This window comes from Neovison vison, chromosome X (genome assembly GCF_020171115.1).
Source record: "Neovison vison isolate M4711 chromosome X, ASM_NN_V1, whole genome shotgun sequence".
Lineage (NCBI taxonomy): Eukaryota > Metazoa > Chordata > Mammalia > Carnivora > Mustelidae > Neogale > Neogale vison.
In genome coordinates this window covers 76,094,547-76,118,236 of record NC_058105.1, presented here as the reverse complement: position 1 = coordinate 76,118,236, position 23,690 = coordinate 76,094,547, and the positions used below count along the sequence as shown (strand labels likewise).

Below are 23,690 nucleotides of genomic sequence, written 5' to 3'. Positions count from 1 at the left end.
CATCCACCTAAAACAATTATATATTATCATCCCATGTTTTTTTTTAAGCCTATCCTGCAGCTTTGGGCTAGCCTTATACCTAAGACGCTCTTACTGGCTTGTCTTGTATGGAAAGAAAGTATTAGTTTTGGGGCAAAGATGATACCCAGAAGTTTTCTGCTGCAATGACTATGCTCCTAGGAGTTCATAGACCTGCTTTCTGGTCTCTGTTCTGTCATGATATGTGAATTTAGACTGTTACTGTTCCTCTGTGGTTTTATTTCCTTATTTATAATAAAGGAGAATTAAAATCAATGATTCCTAAGCTTTTTAAGACAAGAGACTCTGAAATATCCCTGGGAGTCCATAGCTTCTATGGGGATAACAGGGGAGTGTCCCTGGATTTGGGGTTCCTTGTATATTTTAAAAGATTTTATTTATTTATTTCACAGAGGTCACAAGTAGACAGAGAGGCAGGCAGAGAGAGAGGAGGAAGCAGGCTCCCTGCCAAGCAGAGAGCCTGATGTGGGGCTCGATCCCAGGACCCTGGGATCATGACCTGAGCTGAAGGCAGAGGCTTTAACCCACTGAACCACCCAGGTGCCCCTGGGGTTCCTTTTATTAATGGACATATGATTAAGATTCTCTTCTTAACCCTAGTCATCCTCTTCTCTAAGGGTAGTAGGAATAATGTGCTGTTGTTTTTTTTCTTCTGAGACTGTGGGGACTGTACACAGCTGCTTTTTATTAAATTTTTTTTTCATTTATTTATTTTCAGCATAACAGTATCATTATTTTTTCACCACACCCAGTGCTCCATGCAATCCATGCCCTCTATAATACCCACCACCTGGTACCCTGACCTCCCACCCACCCCCGCCACTTCAAAGCCCTCAGATTGTGTTTTTTTTATTTTTTTCCAATTTATTTATTTTCAGAGAAACATTATTCATTATTTTTTCACCACACTCAGTGCTCCATGCAAGCCGTGCCCTCTATAATACCCACCACCTAGTACCCCAACCTCCCACCCCCCCACCACTTCAAACCCCTCAGATTGTTTTTCAGAGTCCATAGTCTCTCATGGTTCACGTCCCCTTCCAATTTATCCAAATTCCCTACTCCTCTCTAACGCCCCTTGTCCTCCATGCTATTTGTTATGCTCCACAAATAAGTGAAACCATATGATAATTGACTCTCTCTGCTTGACTTATTTCACTCAGTATAATCTCTTCCAGTCCCGTCCATGTTGCTACAAAAGTTGGGTATTCATCCTCAGATTGTTTTTCAGAGTCCATAGTCTCTCATGATTCACCTCCCCTTCCAATTTACCCCAACCCCCTTCTCTCTAACTCCCCATGTCCTCCATGCTTTTTGTTATGCTCCACAAATAAGTGAAACCATATGATAATTGACTCTCTCTGCTTGACTGATTTCACTCAGCATAATCTCTTCCAGTCCCATCCATGTTGCTACAAAAGTTGGGTATTCGTCCTTTCTGATGGAGACATAATACTCCACAGTGTATATGGACCACATCTTCCTTATCCATTCGTCCGTTGAAGGGCATCTTGGAGATTCCTCAAGAAATTAAAAATAGAACTTCCCTATGACCCTGCCATTGCACTCCTGGGTATTTACCCCAAAGATACAGATATAGTGAAAAGAAGGGCCATCTGTAACCCAAAGTTTATAGCAGCAATGGCCACGGTCGCCAAACTGTGGAAAGAACCAAGATGCCCTTCAATGGACACAGCTGTTTTGTGAAGGAAGCTGAGGTTTCCATTGGGTGGATCCCTGATTTAAAGGCTTGTAAGCATGATGGGGAAGAGTAAGTTGCTCCTTTCAGCAGCTATCTTTATCTGACATATGGGGGGAAACACTGAAGTTTTGACCATGGACTTGGTGGGTTGATGGTGATGAAGCAGTAGATTCCTTCTTGTTCATTTCTTTGTACTATTTTAACTTCTGTAGTCATCCCAAAGGAGAGAAGCACTTGGTAAAACCTGAGCTGACCTTGGGACTGCACTGGAATCAAAAGTGGCAAAAACAGCTTCTATGAAGAGCAAAGAAGTTGATTTAACATGAATTATCTGAGGGAAAGGAAGCAGTGTTGAGTCAGCCTAGAATAGGTCTTCAGGGCGGAGACTGAAATAAAGCTGTATGCATGTGTGCACATATGCAAATGGACACACACACACACACACACACACACCCTTACATTCCTATTTCCCATTTATGCTTGATGAAGAAGACTTCCTTACTTTGACCCTCACTCTACATTGTAAGAAGAGGCCAGGGGATAGAAATGACCTATGATGAATACAACTACTGCAAAGAATTTAGGATTCCAGGAGGTAGAAATTTTCGAGGGTGACGTATTCATACTTTGGAAAGAAAGGTAGTCCTTTATCTCTGCATCTACAGTCCCCTGAAACAGAAAAAGGGATCCTTCATTTTCATTTGTCCAACTAACTTAAGATCCTTCATTTTCATTTGTCCAACTAACTTATGAGAGTCATCCAGGTGGAGATGGCAGGGTGACAGAGAAAGGAATGGAAGGCAGTTGCCTTTTTGGCAGTTGCCAAAAATTCATTGTGTCCCAGATGGAGGACCCACCTCTGAAGTAAGGTAAAGGTGGTCTGGTGAGAAAGAGAAAGACCAAAAAAGAAAAGGTGCTATTTATAATTCCAAGTCCCCAAACATCTCAACTAGTCTCACCTTAATCACTTGGTAGGTATTTGAGAGAAGACCAATACAACCAAGGTTGCTATCATGATTAGATATTTATTGAGCATCAAAAGAACACCAGAGCACTAGAGTCACAGTTCAGGAGCAAAACTGAATCCTGGTCTATTGCATACAAATCTTAATTAAAAGCTATCTGACCCTAAAAAAAGGGAAATGGTCCTGAATACAACTGGTTCTCTGAGCTGGCAAAGCTGAGTTTCCCTCTGGTCTTCTGGTGGCAAGAGGCCAAAGTTGAGCAGTGTCTGGAGGCAGGATGACCAAGTCTTAATGCTATGAGAACTTCCCTCTGGTGTTCAAAGAGAAGCAGTAGAAGAAGACAAAATAGAATGGTCTAAGGCCTGATCCAGCATCAGGCTTGCTGATGTGCATATGGTAACTTCTTAGGCAAAACCAGTCACTCTTAGGAACCTCAGTGTTGGGCAGGGAAGACACGTTCGGTCGTCCAGGAAGAGAGGTAATAGGGAAGAAGGCTGAATAGGAAATTATGTCAGTAGGCCCTGGCTTAGCAGGACATTTTTAGCAGACGCCAGTGTCCTTGGTGGCCAAAAGCTCATAATCTGTAGGAACTGTGTGAAGCAGGTGAGCATAGTCACTGTTGATCCAGGCGATGGTCTGGTTCTCCTGGCCCAGGCAGGGATCCTCAGAGTAGTCATTGCCTGGAGTCTGGGAAGATGGCTCTTTGCTGGAGCAACCACTTGTGAAAATTGCCACTCTCCAAGCTTCACCAGAATTGCTGGCCTCTCTGGCATGTGTCCTGTGGCCCAAGATCCCACCACTCATAAAGAGGGACTTGAGCCTGGAACTCTAGTTTCCCATACTTCTGTCCTAAATTTGCCAACTAACCCTTAGGTTCTTTTTATCAAGGCATTCTAGGAACAGAAGGCTGATGGATCTGGATTATCCTGTGTGATCAGTGAGCCAAGAAAGAACTTCAGGAGGTTCTTCAGAGAGGAAAGAAAGCAGTGCTCTGATCCTGAAGGCCTTTGGGCTTAGAATTGGGTTTGTGCCAAGCTCCCTTTCCTTCATGCCAGTGATTAACAGAATGAGGGCAGGGGAGGGATCAGAAGATGGAAAAGCAGAGGCAGTCTTACCTGGCCACTTCATAAACATGCTCTAGAAAAGAAGGAGGCATCAAGTCAGAAGTCTCCATGGGGAGTGGACAAGGGCCAAATATGGACACTGGTTACCAGTCAAAGGGTAAGGGAAGGGGAGACAGAAAGGGGGAATTGGGAGGTACTGGGAAGGTAAACTGAAGCACAGGGATACAAATTTCTCAGAGAAAAGTTGAGGAATCACATTTGGTTATGATTTTCTTTGGCATACTCTGACTCAGAACATTGGGCTGGAAGAGTTGCCTGTTGTGGTAGGGGAAGGGACACTGGAACTGGACACACTCGCCACCAGGGAATCTTGCCAAAGATCCCAGGGAGTTTTTGTGGAAACTAGCTGGCCAGGCCAGAGCCCGGGCAGAAGGGGTTGAATTAATCTGTCAGGGACCACGACCAAAGCCATTCCCAAATGTACTCATCTCCACTGGGCACCCAGAAAAAATCTTTAAGTAGATCACCATTGCCCCCTAGTGTCTATGGAGAAGAACTATCTATATTCTGCGCAGGCTTAAATGTTCTATAACCTGGTACAAATATGGATGTCTCTTGACACTGCCTCCAGGAGTTTATAATCTTACAGGAATACAACTGGGAATGCATGATTTAAGCCACAACAAAGCAAACAGAGCATGCCCTATACCATCTACTTTGTGATACAGCCATATGTTTCCATGTCTTACTTCTCCCACTGGGCTGGTAGCTTCCATAACACAGGTGTTGTCTTTTTCATTTTATATGGTCCCTGCCTGGCTGATAGTGGGCAATCAGTAACTACATGTTAAATTGAATTGATGGCCCGAGGCTATCTCTCTCTTACAGAGAAGTAAATAATAGAAATTTTGGGAAGACAATCCAGAAGGGAAAACCATAAGGCCATGAGGTGTGTGGGCTATTTGCCTGTTGGACTTCAGTGATTTGAAATGAAAATAAGGAGTGGTGGGGGTAAAGAAGATAGGCTATATCAGAGAGGGCCTTAAATAGCATGAGTCATTTTGACTTCTATCCCCTAAGACATGAGAAGCCTTGGAAGTTTTTTGAGAGAGAGACAATAAAATATGGTTATAGTATATTCCTAGTTTCATTGAGACCATGATTAATGGTTTTTAGTATTGCTGGGATTTGTGGCTACCTGGGACATCTCTACTTTCAAGTTCAACCTCATGAGTCATAGCCATGCTAACTGGCCAAGACCAGAGCTTATACTTCAGACCCAGGAGAAGGAAATTCTTAAGGCTCCTTTCTCCCTTTTGGCTGGAGGAAGTCATGGTGGAAACCAGGCTACTTGGGAATAGGAGCTGCTACAGAAAAAAAAAAGACACTAATGTTAAGCAAAATGGTGAGTGCAGCAGGTATTGAAGCGTAGCTAGGTTTTACTTAGAAATGAATGTCCAAACTCTTTTCCTGCTCTGTTTGCTCACAGTTGTTAAATATCCCTGAAAAGTGCACCTTCATAATGTCACTCCTTTGCTTAAAAAAATTATGACTTCTAGTTCCTTTGGAAGACCTAGAGAAAAAATTCCAAGTTCCTTAGCCTGCTATTTAAAACACTCTATAATCAGAAGTAAACTTCCCTTTCCCCCTGCATTTACTCATGTATTTTCTACACTAATGACCTCACTCACAGTCACCTTTTAAGCATTTGCACCTTACTTTTGTAGTTTCTCCTTCCTAGAATGCTGCCTTCTAATTTGTTTTCATCATCCAAGGCCTGGTCTAAGTTCTGTCTCCTTCTAAGAGCTCTTGTTAATCACTTAGGCTCTGACTCTCTTCTCCGGAAAACTTTAGTATTGATTGTTTTCTCCAGGCTTTGAGTCTATAGCCTTTATTGCTATGTATGTATATTGATAAACTTCATGTTTCTACTTTGAATCTTCTAAATAAATTCTAAGCAACTTGAGGCCAAGGATTGTGACTTCTGTTTCTCTTGCACCCTCGTTAAGACCATCCATTACAGTGAAGGCTTGTACTAGGCTTTGTACCAAAGATTTTGGTACATTATTGTTGGCTTGCATGTCTGTCTCCAAAAACCCTAAACTTCAATCCCAAAGTATGCTGAGAGCCTTTTGAAGTGCCTAGCACAGTGGCTGATGCAATTTATGCTTAACTGTGCTCTCAGAATGAATTGATGAGCAAAGTCACTCAGTCATAGTCATCACTCACCTTGTTGGGATGTCTTCCGGCAAAGCATAACATAAGCCATGATGAAGACCACGATACAGCACAGGGAAATGATGAGAACAATGGAGAAGATAGACAGGTCCTTTCCTAGAAGGCAAAACAAGACAAAGAGGTGTGCTGTTGAAAATGAGTTCAGAAATAGATTCCAAGGATCAGCCCAGACCAGCCCATAACCCTTTTTTACCCATTTTTAATTTTCTCCTAGCTTTATTAGATAGCCAGAGAGACAAACAAGACCCAAGACCTATGAGAAAGGCTGGAAAGAGGCTAGAAACTCCATGTGTAAACACATTCTTCCAAACCCACTAATTGATGACTGATTGGCCTGGGCATTTAAATTAGTTCTCCATGCTTTCCATGGAACCAAGACTAGGAGTTTTCACCTACTCTTAAAAGAAAGTAGTATCTGACTCCCCACTTTACAAAAAAAAACTTCGTTATTGATATTCTGGTCAATTACTTCTAGCCAAATTTTTTCCACCCTTGGGGAACCACTTGAAAAAGTGAGAATGCAAACTGGTGCAACCACTCTGGAAAACATCATGGAATTTCCTCAAAAATTTAAAGACAGAACCATCCTACAACCCAGTAATTGCACTTCTAGGTATGTATCCAGAGGTTACAATCATAATGATTCAAAGGGGTACATGCACCCTACCTAATGTTTATAGCAGCAATGTCCACAATAACTAAAATGTGGAAAGAGCTCAGACATCCATTCACAGACGAATGGATAAAGAAGATGTGATATATATATATATACATATATATATATATATAATCATATATATGAGATATATGTCTCCCAGCCATTGAAAGGAATTGAAATCTTGCCATCTGCAATGATGTGGGTGGAACTAGAAGGTATTATGCTAAGCAAAATAAGTCAGTCATAGAGAGACAAATAGCATATGATTTCATTCATATGTGTAATTTAAGAAACAAAAAAGATGAGCATCGTGATGCCTGGGTGGCTCAATCGGTTAAGCATCTGCTTTTGTCTCAGGTCATGATCCCAGGATCCTGGAATGGACTTCCACATTTGACTCCTTCTCAGTGGGGAGCCTGTTTCTCCCTATGCCTTCTCTGCCTGCCACTCCCCCTGTTTGTGCTCTCTTTCTCTGAAAAATAAATAAATAAAATCTTTTAAAAAAATGAACATAGGAGAAGGTAATAAAAAATAAGAGACTTTCGCCCACTGAGCCATGAGAGACTATGGACTCTGAAAAACAATCTGAGGGTTTTGAAGGGGCGGGGGTTGGGAGGTTGGGGTACCAGGTGGTGGGTATTGGGGAGGGCACAGATTGCATGGAGCACTGGGTGTGGTGCAAAAATAATGAATACTGTTACGCTGAAAAAAATTAAAATAAAATAAAAATATAATACTTCTTAGTTAAAAAAAAGAAAAGATGAAAACAGACATGGAGGCCAACCATAAGAGACTCTTAACTCTGGGAAACAAACTGAGCATTGCTGGAGGTGAGGTGGGTGGGGGGTGGGGTAACTGGGTGATAAACATTAAGGAGGACACTTTCTGTAATGAGCACTGAGTGTTTTGTAAACTGATGAATCACTAAATCCTACCCATGAAACTAATAATACACTATATGTTAACTAAATTGAATTTAAATTAAAAAAAATTATCATTCCAATTTTAGTATATATGCTGCTGAAGCAAACACTAAATTAAAAATAAAATTAAATAATTCTTTTATTCACACTCTTTGGGCATGTATTCAGGTTTCTCCTTCTTCAAAACATATTTCAAAAGAGTCTCCTAAATAGCTATCCCAACTGTGCCTACAAACTTAAGGAAACCACTGGTCTGGGCTTCCAGTCCTGGATCTGTATTTTACTTCTTGTATGACTGTGGTAGGCAGAATAATGGTTATCCAAAGATGTTCATATCCAAATCCCCAGGATATGTGAGTATTTAAGTTTAAATTATAAGAAGAAATTAAGGTTGCAGGTGTATTTAAGGTTGCTAGTTAGCTGACAGTGAGTTGGGGAGATTAGCTTGATTATCAGGGCAGGCTCAATGTAATCAACAGTGTCATTTGAAAGTGGAAGAGGGAAACAAAAGAGATCGGAGTTAGAGAGAGACTTGAGGATGATACATTGTCAGCTTTGAAAATGGTGGAAGGCAGCCAAGAGCCAAGGAATGTGAGTAGCTTCTAGAAGCTGGAAAAAACAAAGAAACTGATTCTTACCCAGAGCCTCCAGAAAAAAAAACCAAAAACCAAAAAACAAAAAAAACACATCCCTGCTAATAACTTGATCTGAGCTCAATGTGTCAGATGTCTGATCATCAGCAGTGCATGATAATACATTTGCATTATTTTAAGGCACTAAGTTTGAGGCACTAATTGTTATAGCTGTTAGAGAAAAAATAAATACTGTGATGACTCAGGTGTAGTATTTTTTTCCCCATAAGTTCAATGAAAATATTGTATAATGTCTAATATACTGTAGCTACAATATTCTGAATCTAGTCGATAAGATTAGGGGATAAAGAGGGGTAGGAATTCCATTGTCCTTAGGATTTTTTGTTGCAACTGGCTTTATTTTTACCAATCTCTAAAATACTTTGTCTTAGAAATCTGGAATATTACTCAGTCATAAAAAAGAATACAATTTTGTCATTTGCAAAAACATGGGTGAATCTAAAAGATATCAAGACATCATGCTAAGTGAAATAATTCAGTCAGAGAAAGACAAATACCTTATGACTTTACTCATGTGGAATTTTAGAAACAAAGCAAAAGAACAAAGAAGAAAAGAAACAAACAACAACAAAACAGATTTAAATATAGAGAACAAACTGGTGATTGCCACCACGGAATATTTAGGTGAAGGGGATTAAGAGTATAATTATCATGATGAGCACTGTCAATGTATAGAATTGTTGAATAATTAAATTATTTACCTGAAATGAATATAGTACTGTGTTAATTATACTTGAATTAAAAAAATTAAAAAAAATCTGATATTTGTGGTCCTCAGAACTGTGGTTGGAGCTGAGAAAACTCAAGCTACATTTCTTTGATTTTCTGGTTGACCTATTCATTGTTTAGTAGCATATTCTTTCACATCAATGTATTTGTGGTTTTTCTAATTTTTCTTTTCGTGTGCTTGACTTCACGTTTCATAGTGTGTGGTCAGAAAATATGCCTGCTATGATTTCAATCTTTTTGCACTGGCCTTATTTGTGACCTAGTTTGTGATCTATTCTGGAAAGTGTCCCATGTGCACATAAAAATAATGTGTATTCTGCTGCTTTGGGGTTGAATGAGAAAGCCAAAGCTATAAACTGATGGAAATTAAAGGAAGGATCCTCCTTAGAAGGAGTCAAGGAGTAAACAAAACAAAACAAAAACTGATGGAGGATATAGGGCACACACCCAATATCTGAGAATTCCCATTCCTCCTGGGTTATCTTCCCATTTTCTGAAACCAAATCTCCAAAAATTATCTTCTAATTCCCTTGTGTTATTGGATGTTACTCTGCAAGAAGCATGGAATTATGGAAGCCTTTAAGCCAAAGGTGGCAATGCAAAAATATCCCATAAAACAAGTTTGGAAGATGGCTATAAATAGGCAAAAAAATACCTGTGCAACCAGAAGGGGAGAATTTACACGGGTATTAAGGAATGCCCAATTATTGAACATAATAAGTTAAAAAGTCCTCTCCCCCACAAAAAATAAAAAAAAAACAGTTAAAAAATCCACAATTAATGATACACAGAGGATGAAACCAGTCATGATAGTCATTACTATTTAGCATCAACTAATTGAAACAGATGCTTACTGTAAACCTGAATTCTCATAAGTCCCCTGTTATACTAGACATCAACAACTTTTGTTGTAAGACCATGTGTGGTATGGGGAGTCCTAAGGGATAAGGTAGAGCAGCTCAGGTGATAATAGGTTGCTCAGTGATTAAGGAAAGCATCTAATTATCAACTACTGTAACTTTTTTTTTCACTTTTAAACAATCAATGCAGTCATATTAGTGCATACAAGCTGACTATAAGCTTCAGGTGAAACACAAAAAAAACTTCTCTTTGGGGTTTGTATCTTTGAGATCATAACTTAAGGATTCTTGAAACTTTGGAGAAATCATAAATCAGCTGCAAGCTGTTTGGTGAGCCCTGGGTAAGAGCTCAAGTAATGAAACCCTGAAATTACCTTAGGTACTCCAATCTCCATCTCCCAAGGAAGGTTGGCTGAGGTCATGGTCCCATTCCTATTCCTGCTTAGAGTGTTTGGGAGGTGTATTACTATGACAACAGAGGACCAGCTAAGAACACATCTACCACTTAACCGCACTTTAACTTTGCATCTCTCCCTCTCCATATCACCCACCCTTCTCATCTTCAGGGCCTTTGACCATTGTGTGGCAATGTTTTGAAGAATTAAATTCCACAGAACAGTGTGTATTTTTGGAAGTTTTATTTGCAAAGTTCAGATCCAAAAAGGAAGGATGGAAATCCTCAATTTTCCTTACCTGGCTCAGCATTGGTCTTCCCAAGATAGCCATCCACTTCAGTGGTCCAGTTCCAAATCAGGTTCATTGTAGATGTTGCTATGAGAACAAAGTGTTTGGCTCAGAGGGCTCTCTTCCAGCCAAGAACAATGAGGTAGAGGGTGACTGTAAAGTTTGGGTGCCTTCACTGGGCATCAATGCTGAGCTTGCTAGAATTTCTGGTCATGTATTGATCATTATTACTATGAGATGAGGTATCTTAGTTTCTTATTGTTAGTGGTAGAAAGAGGCCCATGGAGAGGGCAGTACAACATATCAAAAGTTCCGTAGAAAGATGAGCAAAACAGAACTTTCTCTTTTCCCATATGTGCATCCCAAGTCTCTCTTACTTTTGACTCAGAAGTCTTCACAAAGTGTATATATATTTATGATTCTACTTTTTCACAACTTTTTAATCATTGCTACCTTTCTTTTATTTCCATTCTGTTATTTCCATGTGTCCTCTGAGGAACCCAGTGACCTCTTATGGTAATAAGAGCCATAATAATAATAAAGAGCCATATAATGGCTCCTTTAGCTTCTATGGCATCATTTCAGGACTCTATTACACCTGAACCATAGTGAAACTCACCTTCCAAGGGATATTTCATGGTTGTAGGTGTTTCAGTCTTAGTCTTGATTGACTTTGAGGTGTCTGCAAGGAAAAGGGAGCTGAGTCAAGGGTGTTGGCACCCTAAAGTGAACAGTTGCATTCCCTGGGGGAAATCAGTAAGTAAGAAAGCCAACTAAGAGGAAGTAAGTAGAGGCCAGTCAGGTCTATACCTGGACCTCTCTCAACACTTTTCTCATGATGCTGGAAAGGTGGGTGTTACCTGTTCATACTTCACATCATTTTAAGGTATAATTATTAAACCAGAGTTCATAGACCCCCAAGGAATGTGTAACTAGAGTCCAGAGTGTCTTTCTATATGAAATGGAAAGACACTTTGTTTTTACTAACTTCTGAAATTTAGCTATTAGTTTTCTTGAGAGGGACTTAGAAGGTATTACAAGGAAGTTGGCTATGGTTGATGTCAATGGGATTGGTAGAGTTATGACCTCTGGACACTTGTTTCTTCACAAAAGAAATACAATAATTAACAACATTTTAAAAAATCAGTATTTTTTCCAAAATTAAAAAAAAAATAGTCAAAGGTTTGCATCAATCCAGGGAACATTTTTTTAAAACAAAACAAAACAAAACAAAACAAAATGCTTCCTTATTAATAACAGCAGTTTTGTGCCATTTAAACTTCCCTTAACCCCTTTACTCCTCCCCAGGACAATAGTAGGTTTGAGTGAGCTGAACAGATTAATTTCCAAACCACTTGTGCAGTGGTTTCCTGACTCAAAGTCTTATCTTTTGGTTATCCAGTGCTAAAACTCTCCCTTGGGAAAGGGGTATAGGTGTCACACAACTGCCTGAGACAATGGATAACAGTTGAGTGAAACAAGAGACTGACCAAAACACTTAGAAAGGAAAACTGAAGAATGAAATGTCAACTGGAGCTTTGAAAATCTCTGACACATTCTTAAGAATCTGGAAGTTCACTGCCAAGCATAGTGCTGTGTGCATGCTCAGGAAAGACATGAGAAAGTCATAAACTTGAGACTCCATGTAAGCAAGAAGTAAAGGTTATGGCACCAGTATAAACTACCTTGGTGAGTGCTTAAGACATATTTCAACAGGAAGCTGAGCCCTTTAGAAAAGACTGGGGAATTTATTGGTTTTAGGTATATAAAGATATCTCAATTTAATCATTAGCTGACTACTAAGCTAATATAGTAGAGACTTCACCGGACATCTGTGACAAATAATACAAAAACTATATTGGATTAATTCAGAAAAGTCACTAAACAAATAAACAATGATTAGCACAATGAACAATGTCAACAAGAAGCCCTGGAGGAAGAGTAAGAATCAGACTTCCATAATTGTCACATTATATTACTTAAAAACTCCAGTTTTCAACAAAAATATGAGGTATTAAGAAAAAAAACTAGAAAGCTCATAGACAGGTAAAAAAATTAATAAATGGAAATTGTTTCTGAGGAAGCAAATGTATTAGATTTGCTAACCAAAGATTTTGAATAAATTATTTGAGACTATGTTAAAAAATAAAGGAAATCATGCCTAAAGAAGTGAAAATATGAAACTGATTCAAACCAAATAGAGAAAAGCAATAAAGAAACATACATTATAAAAGAGGAAATAACTGGAGTTGAAAGGTAAATCACAAAAAAGTCATGAAGGGCAGAAAATTTTAATAGAGCTTGTCAAAGTGGCAAAAGAAAGAATCCATAAATCTGAAAAGATGAAAATTGAAATAAGCCACAAAAACAGAAAAAAAAAGAGAATGAGGAAAAATGAGCAGTACCTCAGAGACCTGTGGGACGTCATCAAGTGTGCCAATGTACACATAATAAAGAAAGAACCAAGATGCCCTTCAATGGATGAATGGATAAGGAAGATGTGGTCCATATACACTATGGAGTATTATGCCTCCATCAGAAAGGACGAATATCCAACTTTTGTAGCAACATGGACGGGACTGGAAGAGATTATGCTGAGTGAAATCAGTCAAGCAGAGAGAGTCAATTATCATATGGTTTCACTCATTTGTGGAGCATAACCAATAGCATGGAGGACAAGGGGCGTTAGAGAGGAGTAGGGAATTTGGGTAAATTGGAAGGGGAGGTGAACCATGAGAGACTATGGACTCTGAAAAACAGTCTGAGGGGTTTGAAGTGGCGGGGGGGTGGGAGGTTGGGGTACCAGGTGCTGGGTATTATAGAGGGCACAGCTTGCATGGAGCACTGGGTGTGGTGAAAAAATAATGAATACTGTTTTTCTGAAAATAAATAAATTGGGGGAAAAAAAAGAGAATGAGGAAAAATGAGCAGTACCTCAGAGACCTGTGGGACGTCATCAAGTGTGCCAATGTACACATAATAAATGTTCTAGAAATACAGGAGAAAAATGACAGAATATTATTTGTGAATAATGTCAAAAAGCCCCAATTCGATGAAAAACAGTATTCTGCAAATACGAGAAGCCCAAAGAACTCCAAGTAGTAAAATTAAAAAAAAAAAAAAATCTACACCTAGACACATAATTAAAAGCCAAAGCCACGAAACAATAATGAAAGCAGCAAGAGAGAGTCAAGTCGTCATGTATAAGAGATTCACAATAAGATTTATGACTGATTAAAAAAAAAAGATTTATGACTGATTTCTCCCTATGGAAAACCGAATAGGGGTTCATCAAAAAGTTAAAAATAGAACTACCTTATAACCCAGCATTTGCACTACTAGGCCCTTAACAAGAAAATAGTGATTTGAAGAGGCACATGCACCTGAGTGTTTATAGCAGTGTATATAACCATATTTTGTTATATTAAAGAGTGTAAATGGGTTTTTTTTTGGTAACTACTTTTCTTCTATCTGATTTTAAAAGACAACTACACAGTCTCCAAATGGCTGAGTAGTAGGGGGAAACATGGAAACATGGAAAGAACCCAAATTTTCATCAACTGATGAATGGATAAAGAAGATGTTTTATATATATATATATATATATATATATATATATATATATATATATATGTGAATGGATAAAGAATATATATATAACATCTTCTTTATCCATTTTTATGTATATATATATATATGTATATATGAAACTCAGCTATCAAAAAGAATCAGATTTTGTCATTTGTGATGATGTGGATGTAACTAGAGGGTATTATGCTAAGGAAAATAAGTCAGTCAGAGAAAGACAAATACCATATGATTTCACTCATATATGGAATTTAAGAAACAAAACAGAGAAATATAGGGGAAGGGGAAGACAAGCAAGATAAGATAAAGATAGTGAGTGAGACAAAGCATAAAAGAGTCTTAACTATAGGGAACAAACTGAGGGTTGCTGGAGGAGATAGGGTAATTGGGCATTAGGGAGGACAGTTCATGCAATGAACACCGGGTGTTATATGCAACTGATGAGTCACTAAACTCTACCCCTGAAACTAATATTACGTTATATGTGAACTAACTTGAATTTAAATAAAATCTTTAATCTTTAAAGAAAAAATATTTATTGCTGATTCCTTACTGGAAACAAGGGAAGACATGATACACTGAGATAACATTCGAAGTTCTAAAACAAACATCCCATCAATCAAGAATTCTATATTTAGCAAAACTGTCTATATTTAGCAAGAACATAGGAGAAATTAAAGCATTCTAAGATAAAAAAATAACTGGGAAATTTTGTCACCAGCAGACTTGTCCTATGAGGAATCCTAAAAAGAATTCCTCAAACTCAAATAAAAGGACACTAGGTAGTAACTTGAATCAACATGAAGAAATAAAGCATCTGTATAAGTAAATATAAAGCAACTGCATAAGTAAATATAAAGAGTATAAATGTTATTTTTTGTAACTACTTTTCTTCTATCTGATTTTAAAAGACAACTACACAGTATCCAGATGGCCGATTAGTAGGTGGACCCTATGCTTGCTTGTCTTGTCCCTCAAACACAGCCAGATAAATGACAAATCATTCTGAACACCCAAGAAATCAATCTGAGGACTGAGAGAGCAAATTGCACATCTAGAGGCAGAAAAATGGCCACACTATGGAAGGTAGGAGATGTGGAAAGTTGATTTGAGGGAGGAAAGAATTGCAGGGGCTGCAGAGGCAAGAGACCCCTGATCACAGAGAGAGAAGTGAGAGAAAAAGAGAGAGAGAGAAAGAAAGAGTGAAAGCAGTGTGCAAGAGAAAGAAATAAAGAGAAAGAAACTCTTCCCCAAAACCACTGACTGGGAAAAAGAGAGGGACTGACTATCATGAGTTTTTATAAGCAGGGGAACTCAAAGTTTGAAGTTTTAGCAGTCTGCAGCATTAACATGGTTACGCCTAGTGGGCTTAGCATTGTTCCTGTGGGGAAGGAAGGCAGAGGCCAGGAACAGATCGCGTGGTCTGAGGATTCCCTAGGTTGCACGGGGAGAAACAGTTCCCTCTCTTGGAGTGCATTTGGGAGAGGTGGCACTGTCTCTCAGGGTACAAAAGAGCATATGGGTGCTATTGGGTGGTCCCATTAACTAACATTGCTGAGGACAGCTAACCTGGAAGCCAGCATTTGGCTCTGTTTTACTGTAAGCTCCTCGCTCCACATTGTTATATGACTACATTTCTAGGGAAAACAACAACAACAACAGCAGCAGCAGCAGCAGCAGCAGCAGCAGTCATAGCATGGTGAGACCATCCCCCAGAGGATCAGTGCAGATAGGCCCTGTGCCAGGTCCTTGAAATTTGGAGCTTTGAAACCCAGACACATGCCTGAGATAGACACAGGAGTAAAGTGCCACCAGGTAAACAGAAGACTCATACAGAGTGAAGGCACAAGAAGGAACGCAAGAGGGTAGATTGTTCACTCTTCTGTGAGGGCTTTCTAAACATCAACAGGTGAAAACTTCCCCTTCTGGGGATGAGAGAGTGGGGTGACACTATTTTAGCCCTGCCCATCAGAAGGGACTGAATTCAGTGAGCAACACAATGCTCCCAGTGGAGGCTGGAGCAGCTTACCTCAAACCCCATACTACTACACCCTGCAGGTACATCTATACAAGGACAAGTAGCCTGAGAACCAACACAGCACACCTTTGCCCTGGAAGACTAGCACAATACCCCTTCCTGCATGTGTAAAGTCTACTGGTCATATACTGCTGCAAAGCTTCAGTTCCTGGGGGAATAGGATCTAGCTTTTTCTAACAAGCACACCAAAATGCACCTAGTTAAAAGCTGGCACACGCTGGACCAGGTCCAAACACCCAATTCTGCAGAGGACTGATCATAAGGAAAGAAGAGCCAAAACACAATAGTGGATAGCACACAGCATACAGCAAAAAAACCTTCTTAAAGCTCCATGCTCTGCACAGTATATGATATCTTCTTAGTATAACCATTACTTTCAAGAGCAGGAAACATAATGGCTTTTCCTAACACAGAGTAAACAGAGGTCTAAACAAAATGCCAAGATGGATGAATTCATTCCAAAAGGAAGAACTGCAAGAGATCATGGCCAGGGATCTAATCAGAACAAACCTAAGTTGGCCAGGGGGAAACATTAAGATAGTGGAGGAGTAGGGGACCCTAAATTTGTCTGGACACTGGAATTCAGTTAGATAGTTATCAAAGCATTCTGAACACCCAAAAATCAATCAGAGATCTGAGAAAAGAAATGTTGCAATTCTACTAATGGTAGAATGACCATTTTTTTGGAAAATAGGAGGTGCAGAGACTTGAATCCAGGCTGATGTATTGGGGGATATGTCAGAGGGGAGGGTGCTGCTTAAGGAGGCTACCACAAAAAAAGTGACAAGCAGCAGAGCACAAAATAAGAACCTTTATAGGTCTTCTGAGGTAGGGGGCATTCTTTGCTTACAGGTGTTCAGGTGGCAAAGCAGAGTAGAATCCCAGGTGGGACAGCATGGTCTCAGGAATCTCAGAGTCATAAGAACAAGGGTGCCTGAGTTAGGCAGAGTTCCCAGACATAAGAAGGGAGAAGCCAGCTGCAAAAAGTTTAGGTGCTGCCTTTCTTCACTATGTTGCTATAAACTGCAAACTGTTGCATGGTCATGCCTCCAGTATCCTGGCAGAGGCCCAACAAAAGGCAGAGTTATGGCAAGATCCACCCCTTCCACTGGGAGGAATAGCATGGTCTGTGCTTCAGGAGTTTACAAAAATTGTAGTCTTGAAACTCAGTTGCATGTGTCAGATGAAAATGCTCAATCACAGATCACAGGCTGGGTGGACACAGAGTTCAGACAGAAATCAGGGAGATAAAAGTGATTGACTGCTTCTCTGTAAAGGCTCACTGAAGAGTGGTGGGACACAAACCTTAAGCCTAAGAAGTAGAGGGTGGAGTGCTGCCATTTTCATTCCTCCCATCAGTCCTGAAATCCTTCAGAGAGCAAAACAACACAATATAGTGGATTCTGAAACCACTTACACTGAGCCTGGTCCCGTAGCAGGGAAGGCACATTTCTGCAACTTCAAAAGCACCTGAGAATCATCTCAACAGACACCTCCTGCAGAAGACCACCAGGAAAAACTGGCTATCACAAAGTTTACAGGTAATAGAGAACTGAAAATCTTCAGCTCTTGAGGAAAACAAAATATAGCATTTATGGGTTTCTTTAAATTCTTTAGTCTTTTAGTATTATTTTTTCTTATTTTTCAATTCTTTTTTACTCTTTTTAAAATTTTTATTTTATATATGTGTCTCATATATATATATATATATATATATATATATATATATATATATGAAATCCTGGATCCTATTTTGGGATCTTGTCTAAGTAGTTAAGATCTCATTTCTTTTAACAAGCAGACTAAAACACACTAAGGATCTAGGGTTTTTGTGTGTGTGTGTGTGTGTTTTGTATACTTCTGTTTTGTTTCTTATTTGATTCATTCTTATTTTGTTTTGTTGTTTTTAGTTCCTGTTTTTCCCCCTGTTGTTCTTGTTATTACTGTATTTCCTTTTTCTTTTATTTGTTTTCTTGATAAAATGACAAGATGGAGAAATTGAACCCAAAAGAAAGAACAAAAAGTAGAACTGACTGCCAGGGATTTAATCAATACATATACAAGAGAGATATCTGAACTAGAATTTAAAACAATGATTATAAGGATACTAGTTGGGCTTGGAAAAAAACATGGAGAATACTAGAAAATCCCTTAGAGTAGAAATAAAAGAACTAAAATCTATTCAGGCCAAAATTTAAAATATTATTACCAAGATGCAGTTACAAATGAAGGTTTTAACAGTGAATATAAATGAGGCAGAAGAGAGAGTCAGTTATATAGAAGGTAAAATGATGGGAAATGAGGAGGCTGAAAAGAAGGGGAAAGACAAGTATTGTATTACAAAGGGAGACTTAGAGAACTCAGTGATTCCATAAAGCAAACTACTACCCAGATAATAGAGGTGCCAGAAGATGAAGAGAGAGAGATGGGCAGAAGGTTCATTTTGACAATTTGTAGTTGTAAACTGCCCTAATTTGGGGAAGGAAACAGGCATTCAAGTCCAGGAGGCACAGAGTACCCCACTCAAAATTAATAAAAATAAGTCAATACCTTGACATAAGATAAAGATGCTTGCAAATTTCAAAGATAAAGAGAAAATCCTGAAAATAGCTTGGGACAAGAGGTCCTTAACCTACAAGGGTAGAAACATAAGGCTGACAGCAGACCTATCCACAGAGACCTGGCAGGCCAGAAAGGAATGGCATGATATATTCAAAGTGCTAAATAGGAAAAATATGGAGCCAAAAATACTTTATCCATCAAGGCTCTCATTTAGAATAGAAGAAGAGGTCAAAAGTTTCTAGGACAACAGAAACTAAAGGAATTTATGAATACTTAAGCAGGCTTACAAGAAATATTAAAGGGGTTACTTTGAGTGAAGATAGAGCCAAAAAGTAACAAAGGTCAGAAAGGAACAGAGAGAATCTACAGAAACAGCAACTTTATAGGAAATACAATGACACTAATTTCATATTTTTCAATAATTACTCTGAATGTAAATTGACTCAAATACTTTTGATACTTTAATCAAAAGACATATGGTATCAGATTGGATTAACAAAAAGAAGGCTCAAATACTATTGACTCAAATGCTATTGACTCAAATACTTTTTGATACTTTAATCAAAAGACATATGGTATCAGATTGGATTAACAAAAAAGAAGGCCCACCAATATACTGACTACAAAAGACTCATTTTAGACCCAAAGAAATCTCAAGATTGAAAATGAGGGGGTGAAGAACCATTTACCATGCTAATGGGCATTAAAAAAAAAGCTACAGTAGCAATCTGTAAATCAAAAGAACTAGATTTTTAAACCAAAGGCATAATAAGACATGAAGGACACTATATCATAAGGAAAGGGCCTATCCAACAAGAAGATCTAACAATTGTAAATACTTTTGCCCTAAACTGGAAGCAGCAAAATATATAAATAAATTAAGAGCAAAACTAAATAAACCCATTGATAATAATACAATAAGAGTAGGGGATGTTAATACCTCATTTACTGCAATAGACAGATAATCTAAGCAGATCATCAAAAACAAGAGCTTTGAATAACATAGTAGACAAGATGGACTTAACAGATATTTTCAGAGCATTTCATCCTAAAGCAGCAGAATACATATTCTTTTCAAGTGCATATGGAACACTCTCCAAAAAAATAATCACATACTTGGTCACAAATCAGGTCCCAACTGGTAGCAAAAGACTGAGATTATACCATGCATATTTTCAGACCACAATGTTTTGAAACTTGAAGTCAAAGACAAGACAAATTTGAAAGGAACAAAAACACAAGGAAGTTAAAGAGCATCCTAATAAAGAACAAATGGGTAAACCAAGAAATTAAAGAAGGATAAAAAAATACATGAAAGGAAATGAAAAAACATGACTTTTCAAATCTTTGGGATGAAGCAAAGATGGTCTATGAAGGAACTATATAGCAATACAGGACTTTTTCAAGAAACAAGAAAAGCCTCAAATATACAATATAACCTTACACTAAAAGGAACTGGTAAAAGAAAAGTAAATAAAGCCTAAATCCAGCAGAAGAAGAGAAATATAGTCCTTAGACTATATCAGAGCTCAATGTTATAGAAATTAAAAAAAAATAGTAGACTAGATCAATAAAGCTAGGAGCTGGGCCTTGAAAGAATTATTTAGATCAATAAACCCCTAGCCAGACTTATCAACAAGAAAAGAGAAAGGAATAAATAAGATCAAATAAATAAAATCACGAATGAAAGAGGACAGATCACAGTCAACATTGAAGAAATACAAACAAATACAGGAGAATAGTATGAGAAATTATATGACAACAAATTAGGCAATCTGGAAGATATGGATGCATTCCTAGAAATATATAAACTACAAAAACTGAAAGAGGAAGAGAGTGAAAACCTAAACAGACCCATAACTAGCAAAACAATCAAATGAGTAATCAATAATCTCCCAACAAACAGGAGTCCAGCATCTTATGGTCTCCCAGGGAAATTCAACCAACCATTTAAATAAGAGTTAATAACTATTATTCTAAAATTGTTTCAAAAAATAGAAAGGGAAAGAAAACTTCCAGACTCCTATGAGGTTAGAATTACTTTGACCCACAAACCAGAAAAATACCTTACCAAAAAGGAGAATCACAGACTAATATCCCTGATGAACAAGGATGCAAGAATTCTTAACAAGATACTAGCTAATAGGATTCAACAGTACATTAAAAGGACTATTCACCATGACCAAATGGGATTTATTACTGGGCTTCAAGGGTGATTCACCATCCACAAATCCATGTGGTACACCACTATGGATAAAGGAAAAGAACAAATCAGTGATATAGAAGATAAATTTATGGAAAATAATGAAGCAGAAAAGGAGAGGGAAAAATATTTGATAATGAATGTAGACTTAGGGAACTCAGTGACTCCATAAAGCATAATCACATTTGTCATAGGATTCCCAAAAGAAGAGAGGAGAAAAGGGAAAGATGGTTTATTTGTGCAAATTATAGCTGAAAATGTCCCCAAACTGGGGAAGGAAAAAGACATCAAAATCCAAAACACACAGAGAACTCCTATCAAAATCAATAAAAAGCCAGCCAACACCAAGACATATCATAAAAAAATTCACAAAATACACAGACAAGGAACAAATCCTGAAAGGTGCAAGGGGGAAAAAGAAAAAAAAAAGACCTTTAACCTAAGGCAAATCAGGGTCACAGCAAATCTCTCTACTGAAAAATGGCAGAGAAGAAAAAATGTAACATGATATATTAAATGTTCTGAATTAGGGGAAAAATGCAATAAAAAATACTTTATCCAGCAAATCTGTCATTCAAAATACAAGGAGAGATAAAGTTTCTCAGAAAAACAAAATGTAAAGGAGTTCATAACCACTAAACCAGCTCTCCAAAAAATATTAAACAGGACTCTGTGAGTGGAAAAAATAGACCAAAAACAACAAAGATTAGAAAGGAACAGGGAACATCAACAGAAATACCAATTTTACTAACATAATTGAGCTAAATTCATATCTATCTATGATCACCCCAAATTTAAATGGACTAAATCTTCCGAACAAAAGACATAAGATATCAGAATGGGAAAACAAACAAACAAACAAGACCAATTTATATGCTGGCCACAAGAGACTCATTTTAAACCTAAGACACTTGCAGGTTGAAAGGAAGGGGATGGAGAATAATCTATTATTCTAATGGACATCAAGGAAAAGCTAGAGTAACCATACTTATATCAGACAAACTAGACTTCAAAAAAACCCACTAGTAATAAATGAAGAAGGGTACTATATCTTAATTAAGAAGTTTATCAATCAAGAGAATATAACAATTTCAAATATTTATGCCCCAAACTTGGAAGCACTCAAATATAAAATCAATTAATAACAACCCTAAGGAAACTCACTGATGATAATACAATGATAGTAGGGGAACTTAACATTTTATTTACAGCAATGGACAGATCATCTAAGCATAAAATCAACAAGGGAATAATGGACTTTAATGACACACTGGACAAGATGGACATAACAGATAAATTCAGAATATTTAATCCTTAAACAGAATATATATTATTTCCAAGTACACATGGAGCATTATCCAAAATACATCACATACTGGGTCATAAACCAGGCCTCAAAAAATACAAAAAGACTGAGATCATACCATGCATATTTTCAGACCACAATGCTATAAAACTTGAAGTCAACTATAAGAAAAAAATTTGTAAAGACCACAAATACATGGAGGTTAAAGAACATTCTAGTAAAAGATGAATGGTTTAACTATAAAACTAAAGAAGAAATTAAAAAAAGTACATGGAAGCAAATGAAGATGAAAACAGGACAGTCCAAAACATTTTGGATGCAACAAAGGCAGTCCTAGGAGGGAAGTATATAGCAGCACATGAAGCAAGAAAAGTATCAGATACAAAATATAACCTTACACCTAAAGGAGCTAGAAAAATAATAGAAAGTAAAGCCTAAAGTCAAGAGAATATGGGAAATAATAAAGACTAGAACAACAAGAAATATAGAAACAAACAAAAAACTGTAGAATAGATCAACCAAATGAGAAGGTACTTCCTTGAAAAAAATGATAAAATCGATAAATTTTATAAAAATCTATAAAGTCTATAAAGTCTAGCCAGCCTTATCAAAAGAGAGAGAGAGAGAGAGAGAGAGAGAGAGAGAAAGGGAACAAATAAGTAAAAATAATGAATGAGAGAGGAGAGGTCACAGCCAAAACAGAAATAAAAACTATCACAAGAGAATACTATGAAAAATCATATTTCAAAACAGCTGAGCAATCTGGAAGAAATGCAAAATTACTAGAAACTTACAAACTACCAAAACTAAAACTGGAAGAAATAGAAAATTTGAACAGTCCCATAGTCAGCAAAGAAATTGAATCAGTAATCAAACTTGATTCCAAAACCAAAGACTCCACTAAAAACAAGAATCACAAATCAATATCACTGATGCAAAAAATGGATGCAAAAATTCTCAACAAGATGCTAGCAAATGGAATTGAAATGTACATTAAAAGAATTATTCAGCCCAGTCAAGTGGGATTTATTCCTTGGCCTATAGGGGTGACTCGATATTCACAAATTAATTACTGTGATATACTACAATAATAAAAGAAAAGATATGAACTATAGTATCCACTCAATAGATACAGAAAAAGCATTTCATAAAACATGCCATCCATTTTTAGATAAAAACCCTCAACAAAGTAAGGATAGAGGGAATAAATTGCAACATCATAAAAGATTATATATATATATATATATATATATATATTTCCTCTATGATCAGAAAGAAGATGGGTATGTCCCCTCTCACAATTATTATTTAACATAGTACTGGAAGACCTAGGCTCACCAAATAGGCAACAACAAAAAAGAGGCATCCAAAATGTCAAGGAAGAAGTCAAACATTAACTGTTTGTAGATGACATGATGCTCTAGGTAGAAAACCTGAAAAACACACACACAAAAAAATGCTAGAACTAATGCATGAAT

General features: G+C 37.6%; 1 protein-coding gene across 1 annotated transcript in view; it reads right to left on the bottom strand.

Annotated features, from left to right (window-relative positions):
• Positions 1-2,746: 2,746 nt before the first annotated feature.
• Positions 2,747-23,690, bottom strand: part of VSIG4 (V-set and immunoglobulin domain containing 4) — a 53,246-nt gene continuing 32,302 nt past the window's right edge. The window contains exons 4-8 of the mRNA XM_044235523.1: positions 11,135-11,197; positions 10,525-10,602; positions 6,000-6,104; positions 3,822-3,843; positions 2,747-3,484 (exon numbers count right to left, since the gene is read on the bottom strand). Coding sequence (XP_044091458.1) covers positions 3,247-3,484; positions 3,822-3,843; positions 6,000-6,104; positions 10,525-10,602; positions 11,135-11,197 — 506 coding nt within the window. The 3' untranslated portion in view covers positions 2,747-3,246. The remainder of the gene's footprint in view (positions 3,485-3,821; positions 3,844-5,999; positions 6,105-10,524; positions 10,603-11,134; positions 11,198-23,690) is intronic.